The 7501-nt window shown below is 47.5% G+C and overlaps 1 protein-coding gene across 1 annotated transcript in view; it reads right to left on the reverse strand.

The window, feature by feature from the left end:
• Positions 1-240, reverse strand: part of TPI1 (triosephosphate isomerase 1) — a 5117-nt gene extending 4877 nt beyond the window's left edge. Inside the window, exon 1 of the mRNA XM_019548903.1 lies at positions 62-240. Within this exon, the coding sequence (XP_019404448.1) occupies positions 62-173 (112 nt within the window). The 5' untranslated portion in view covers positions 174-240. The remainder of the gene's footprint in view (positions 1-61) is intronic.
• Between the last annotated feature and the right edge of the window lie 7261 nt (positions 241-7501).

Below are 7501 nucleotides of genomic sequence, written 5' to 3' on the forward strand. Positions count from 1 at the left end.
GGGCCGCCCCCAGCCCCGCGGGCGGCTGCAGGGCCGGGATGCCGCGCTGCGCGGCGCTCACCGGTCTCGGCGGGGATCTTGCCGCCGTTGAGGGTGTGGATGAGCTCGCCCAGGCTCTTCTTGTCGCCGTTCATCTTCCAGTTCCCCCCCACAAAGAACTTCCTGGGCGCCATAGCTGCAGCGGAGCGAGCGGAGCGGGCAGGAGAACAGCGCAGGACAAGACAAGGTCAAAAGCTCCGCGCAGCCGCCACTACCGCCCCTTTTATAGGCCGGCTGGGCAGCCCCGCCCCCGCCCTCTTCTCGGGGGGAGGGAGCGGCCCCTGCCCGCGCTGGGAGACCCCGCGCATGCCACGCCTCCTCTTCTCTCCGGCTGCCCCGCGCTTCCTTGCCGTAGGGAATACGAGGTTCCTCCGCGGCCCTGCGGGGCGCGCGCTCACCTGCCTCTGCCTGGGCCTCAGTGAGGAGCGATTGCCTGCCGCACCTCACGGATTGTCATGCCCAAGAAACCCTGGTGGGCAATAGGCAGGTTAACAGGGCATGGGGGAGAGAGTCCTTCAAAAGACTTGTGGCACCCCTGGCACCCTGGTCGAGTATCACTAAACCATGAAAATCCGTGTTGTTTTCTGCTCACGTTATACACAGGTTTTTCGAGGGGTTGTTTTGGCTTTTTCCGGCTACCTGATTTTACAGCCTAACTCCTGGAGACATTTAGGAGACTGCAGGCCAGCTTGTTGGGGAAGCTGGAAACAGCAAGGGGGTGGTTAGGCTGGGAGTGGAACAAGGAATCCCTCCAGAAGGAGGGACCCAAGGCAGTGAGCATCTCCAGCAGAGCATCCAGTAGGCATGGGGGAGCTTTCAGTAGGAGGCTTGTCAGGTGCATGGAACCTTACCTGTGTCCAGCAGTGTCCATGGTCTATGTCAAGGGCTCCAAACATGCAGCACATGGGCCAGATCTAGCTCACAGCGCCCCTATCCAGCCTGGTGGGCCACAGGCAGGCTACCAGAAGTTGGGGGCATGCAGCCTGCTGAACACAGAGCCCTCTAGCTCTGCTGGCCCATGACCCCGAACAGCAAGGTTAGCACATCACATTTGTCCCTGGACACCTACAACTCCAGACATCTGCCAGCATTGTGCCCCCCCCCTCCCCCCAGAGCTGCTGCAGTTACCACTGTGGCAGCAGCAATAGCAGCTATACCTGTGGCCTGGACTGGATCCAACCTGGGCAAGGAAACCGCACAGTCCTGATCCAGCCCAAGGCCCCATTTAACATGGCCTAGGTGTCACTTGCACTCACGAGCACTGGCCACAAACAGCGCAGAGGACTACTTGAACTCCTGCCCAATCAGCCTGACCCCGACTGTCCTCCCAACTGTTTCTGCACATCCTACCAGCAGGTCCTTCTCTCCTACATGCACCAGAGCAGCCTCATGAGTGTCACACCAGGACACAAGCAGCCAGGTCTGGGGCCACTCAGGCTCCAGGATCAAGCAGCCAACCAGAGTTAGGAAGAGTGGGCAGAGTCCAGGGACAAGCCAGGTCAGGAATCTAGGAGGTCAAGCCAAGAGCAGGGTCTAGGAGCAAACCAGACCAATGAGCCACAAAGTCCAGCAGAACCAAGGAACATACCAGCAATGCAACCTCACTTCCTGTTACCTAGACACTTCCTGTTCCTGCACAGGGGTTTATATGGGGGAAGTGAAGGGTCAGCTGACCCTGACTGACCACTCCCATGACCAGGAGTTGATGGATTTGAGAGTTAGGCCCTGCTAGAAACTTCAAGCCAGCCTTGTGGGGTAGCAGGCCCAGATGATTGGCTGTGTTGACCAAGTTAAGGTCCTAGATTCAAAGTCATGGCTTAACAGTTGGTACACCATCTGCCTCCTTGCCCATCTCCTCCAGATTTATCGTGCTTGCAATCCCATAAGACCCAGGATTGAGACTGCTCTTCTCTATTGATGCTTCATCACTGTCAGCCATGTTCAGGCCCCTCAAGCAGGATTCCATGTTGCATTGAATTATAGAAAATTAACTGTTTAACTTTCTGCGCCTGCTCTGTAATATACCACCAAATGCATGCAGACACTACTAGCATATGTTAAGCCCCCTCCTACAATTGAGCTGGTGCCTTGGGGTACATGGTTGTACAACATTTTGGCATCCCTCTCAGGATGCACCAAGGGGGTAAAGAACAATGCCTGGAGAAGGTAGCCATGCTCATCTATCCAAAGACAAAAGAGAGGTTGCCCAGAGGGGGTGGCCCAGGCTCTCAGGCCATGCATCCCAAGGGTTTCTATTGCAGGACAGCTTAACACATGCCCCAAGCTAGAGAACTATTCCTGCATTGCACTTGGCATACTTATGAGGTATGTTTTAAAGACCTCCCTCTCCCCAAACAATGGTCAGATATATCTGTGGGCTCTGTTGTGTCCTGCATGAGTCCCTTTCTTTACACCAGTGATTCTCAACCACGTGCCATGGCACCCAGAGGTGGCCTGAGATCCTTTCAAGGGTGCCATAAGATGCTGCATAATATTAGCACTGTTAGATGTGCAAACATGATTCACAAGCTAAATTCAGACATTTCAAATAGAAATCCATAGCATTAAAAACACTCTGGCCTGCTGTAGTGTTTCTGAGTTCTTCACAACGGAAGAGTTGCTCTAGTATTTTTCTGTAGTCAAAAAATGTGTTAAAGAGCTGGCATTTTCTGAGGGAGGCCTCAAATTTAATATAACGGGTGCATAGACTCTAAAAATGTTGAAAACCACTGTCTTTCATAAAGACAGTGGGCCTAGATTTATGCCCCAATCTAAAAAGGGTAATGACTTTTGTGGCAGAGGAAAAATATGTTATCTAAAATCCCAAGGCCATGCAAGGCTCTACCTAAGCCAACAATCCCTCATTAAGGAGATCTTTGAGGCCTGCAGCACCTTTCCCTTCCTTTCCAGGACTTAGCTTGCCCACGACCTCCACTTGTGATGCCCATTTTAATACATCGTAAACCCCACTATTTCATCTGCTTTCTTACATATCCAGAGGGGCACCCTGTCTCCCTCAGGGGGCAGAATATACATTTTCTGTTATCCTTAGTGTCTAACCATAGCTGTTCCCTTCTAAGACAAACCCCTTTCCTGGTCTCCTGCTTGCCACAAGTAATTAATGTGTACCCAGCTGTCAAACATCACTGCTGACTACATCTGTATCATTGCATGGGCACAAAAGTGCAAAATGAACAGACACCAGGCACTTACAGCATGTCTTTGACTACCCAGTGTACAAGATACACACTCTCTCATCAGCAATGCTCACAGAACTACGTCAATAGATAAGCTGGTAGGGGTGCCACATGCCACGCAAATCACAAAACTATACTTGCTCGTCCCCATTCCCAACTCGCTCAGAACTTCATCCCACGGGGGCTAAAATAACTGCATGGAGTTTGAATCGATCTCTAGCAATTCATGCCAGACCAGATAAGAAAGCATTGCCTTTTTGATCCTTGGTCTCAGGTGCAGAAATGTTTCTAAGAGCTGTCAGTTTCCCTTGTCCAAAGGCATGAGCTACCCAAAAATGTTTCTAATCAATTAATTTATCCTGAAGTAAAGGTCCCTCTCTCAATGCCCCAGCAGTTGGAACATTGTTACCAGATCCCATAGGTGCATCCCCTTCAGTATCAGCTTCCCCACTAATGCATTTCCCTCCAGCACCTGAGTGACTGCATACCACGATCAAACTATAAACTTTTCATTAGCTAAATCAGCTCTGTCTGGAATAGGCTTAACACTGGCTGCCCGTCTTCCTCCTGGAGAGTGTCATTTCGTGCTGCACCACATGGTTGGCAGCTCACGCTGCATTTGCTGTCCCTACATCATATTCCATCATTGGTAGCCTCCTGCCTTTCCTGTCTGGAATCATGAATTCTACCATGTGATGATCATGTCCTCCTTGGCTGTTCTTCCCCACTTTTCTCATCGAGTCTCCCCCACCATGAGATCTCTTGCCTCCTCTGGTTGTGCCATTCTTCTGGTGTGGTAGAGGCAAGGAAGCCAGAGATGGAGAGGAAATGGGGAACTGCTCACCACCTTTATCTTTACAGCTTGACGTCAGTGCCCTATGACAGGAGAATAGCATGTATAGTGCCTATTTTTTTTTTTTTTAAAAGGGACAACAAAGTGGTCCAGGTACAGGCCTGTTACCTTACTTCAATGGTAGCTAAGGTCTTAGAGCAGATCCTAAAGAACAGTCATAAGACACAAGGAGTAAAAAAAATTTAAAAATTAAACAAAAAGTGTTTTGCCAGCTTTTGATCAAAGCATTTGATAAGAGCATGACAGTGTCAGACTAATGTCTAATTACATTTAATGTCTAAATGAGGACCAGATCATTATACAAGATGTAGATAATCTTGTACACAGAGCATGAAAAGTGGAATGATGCTTAATAACCCAAAGTCATGCATTTAAGGATCGATTATAAGTACTGGCTGTAAAATGGGGGTGCAGAGATTGAAGTCAACAAGGGAAGATAGCAATCTGGGGGTACTGGTTGACTGCAACATGACTGAACTGCCAGTTTGGCATACCTATGAAAAAATGCCAGTGCAATCCTTAGGATTTGTTATGTTGGTAGATTTACTAGAGACAAGGAGGCACTAATAGAAAGTAATGGTAAGACCCCATTTAGAACAACCCAGTGAGCAGTTCTGGTTGCCAGTGTTCCAAATGGATAAGCTTAAACTGGAATGGATACAAAGGGCCACTAAGATGGTTAAGGACTTTTTCTTATGAAAAAATAGAAGAGCTTGGCTTGCTGAATTTAAAATGGAGATTGAGGATATCTGATCATCACCCTTTCTTTACAAATACCTTCACAGGGGGAATACTGGGGAAGGAAAAAAACATTTTCAGCTGAACAACCCCCCTCCCCCCCACCAGCTAAGAGCTGGCTATGTACAAATGTAGAAATTATCTTCTAATTTCCCATTTCTAGTCTACCTAGCAGCATCACGAAGCTTTGGAATTGTCTCCTGAGCTGAGCAGTGGGGGCAAAGAACCTGAACTCAGTAAGATCATGGAAGGGAGGGAATGACAGGACAGAGATTTCTGGTTCAACACCCATTTTTTGTTATGTGGTAAATGTCTGGCAATATCATGCTACAGAGCTGGTTGCCTGTAAAAGCAAGGAAGGAAACTTTTTTCTTCTCTCAAATAATAGTGACTTCTGGAGGAAGAGGGGACTGCCTACCTGTTAAGCATCAGGATTTTGGCTACAGCAAAGGCCAGGGTACACTGATGTGTACAGGGTACACTGCCACTTAAAAAACCTAAGTTTCCTGGCTGGAGCATCTTGGTCTTCTTCCAAGGATCACACAAGTAATCAAATTCGTGGTCAGGAAGAAAACCTCTTCCTAGGTCAAAATAGCAAGGACTGTGTGATTTTTAGAAATATTCTTCTGCAGAAAAGGAGGGGATGGTCCTCTTCCTAGAATCTTCTGAGCAGATACTAACCAGTTCCATACAAGTGTAGTGGCAGGATGCTGGCAGGTGTCTCCTTCAGTTCTGCCTGCGGCACACTGTAGGGCAGTCTTGGTGCTTCTGGTATTGTGCCACAGACTTCTGTGCAATGATTCGAAGTGGCAATTTTGGGAATTCTGAAGGCAACCAACTGCTTATGAACCCAGGGGACTGCTGTCTATGGTCCAGGAAAGGCCCCCTCCAATCTTACATTTGCAAGGTGATCTGTTGCAGCAGTGAGTTGTACCTGCTCTATTCTGCAGCAAATAGAAGCTAACCTTCAAGAAGTTATCAGTTATTTCATTCTGAAGTAAGCTGCCTTAATGCAGCTTAGAACAGGAGCAGACATGCAGAACAATTACAGTAGTTGAGCTGACACATTCAAGAGCAGTAAGTCTCCTCTCCTGCCCCCTTTTAGATCAGTACAATTGTTTCATCTGTTTACAACCTGGAACAACTTGCCCGCTCCATGCTTGTTTCCAGCTCTGAAAAGTAAGATAACAGTACTGTCGCTATCAGACTCACCCTCTCAGAAATGATGGTTTCATTTTTTGGAGCCAAAGATTTTAAAAGCTGCTTAAGTATTTTCAATGGCTCCAGGTCCACCATCCTCCTCCTCAGTTTTTCTCAAGGTAGCTAATTTTCTCTACAAGAGACAGCTCCAGGGGACTTGTATCAGACCAGAAGAACATACTCTGTTTAACAATCTTGGCAATCTTAATAGGAAAGCTGGCCTTTCCTCCAACACTGTTAGAAACCAGAGAATGGAAGAAGCTTGCAATGTGGATCCCAGCCACTTGCTCCAGTGCCATACAACACTGCACAATCCTCAATTCACAGACAATAAAAGACCCTCTGTCTCTGCTCAATGGTGTGTGCAGTAAGGGGGAAAAACCAGCAAAAAAAAGGAAGTCAGACTGCCTCAGAAGGACACTGTGGCTCATGTCCTTGAAGAGAGGGGATAAAAGTAACAAGAAATAATGTCCAGAGTGTATTCTACATGATTCCTTTATGGATAGCTAGAACATAGACATCCAGACACTTTCCAGCTCCAGAATGCTGCTAAACAAAATAAGCTTTTCTACCATGTTGGAAACCACCCACATCATCCTCCTCCTGCAAAGAGGAGGAACAAACCACCTACAGTAGTTGGGAAGAGAGAGACAGTTACTCAAGATCAACCAAAGGTAGGGCTTTGAATGAGGAGACCTGTTGCAGGGTTGAAGTAACTGGTACTTAACGCAGGCTGTATATACTTCTTTTCCGGACCTATGGAAAGGCACTCTGTGCCCAAAAGCTTGTTTAACCTCTTAGCTTTTATTAAATCAACTTAATAATTGGGTATCACCTAACAAATGTGTGTGCTGCAGACCTGGCTTTTCCAATAGAAAACCAATACAGAACACAGAGGTTCACAATGAGCAGGGCTGCCCTGAGGAGCAGCTGCAAAAGCTGCATTTTGCACACACACACATTCCCCAAGGGATGTGCCTCTATTCCTTACTACTGAAACAGCAATCACCAAATCCCAAACCTGGAAGAACGTGGATTATTATAGCCAAGACACTGTAGGCTACTTACTGGAGCCATGATCACATGGGCATCAACGAGCAGCAAGGTCAAAAAAATTTACAGCTGCAGACTAATCTTCACAATCTTGGGACAGACACCCTTTCTGACTGGTTAATAAATCTGGTGCAACCCATAAGGAGTACAACCTCGTGCACTTCTCTTAACAGATGCATCTCTTGCAAGCTAAGGCCCAAATATTGTATCATGGGAGAAGGGGGGGCGGGAAGGGGGCTGAAGGAACCACATCAGTTTTATTTTGAAGTTTTCTACCTAGGCTGTGTTACACCAAACTGAGATACAAGAGAACTGCCATTAGAGTGAGCATTATATGCCGAGCTTTGAGTTTTGACAAGTAGAGAGCTCAGAGACCCTCAGCTAATAAAGACCATCAATAAAATGCATGAGAGGCGCTAAA

Source organism: Crocodylus porosus, unplaced genomic scaffold (assembly GCF_001723895.1).
Source record: "Crocodylus porosus isolate Cpor-Errol unplaced genomic scaffold, CroPor_comp1, whole genome shotgun sequence".
NCBI classification, from domain to species: Eukaryota; Metazoa; Chordata; order Crocodylia; family Crocodylidae; genus Crocodylus; species Crocodylus porosus.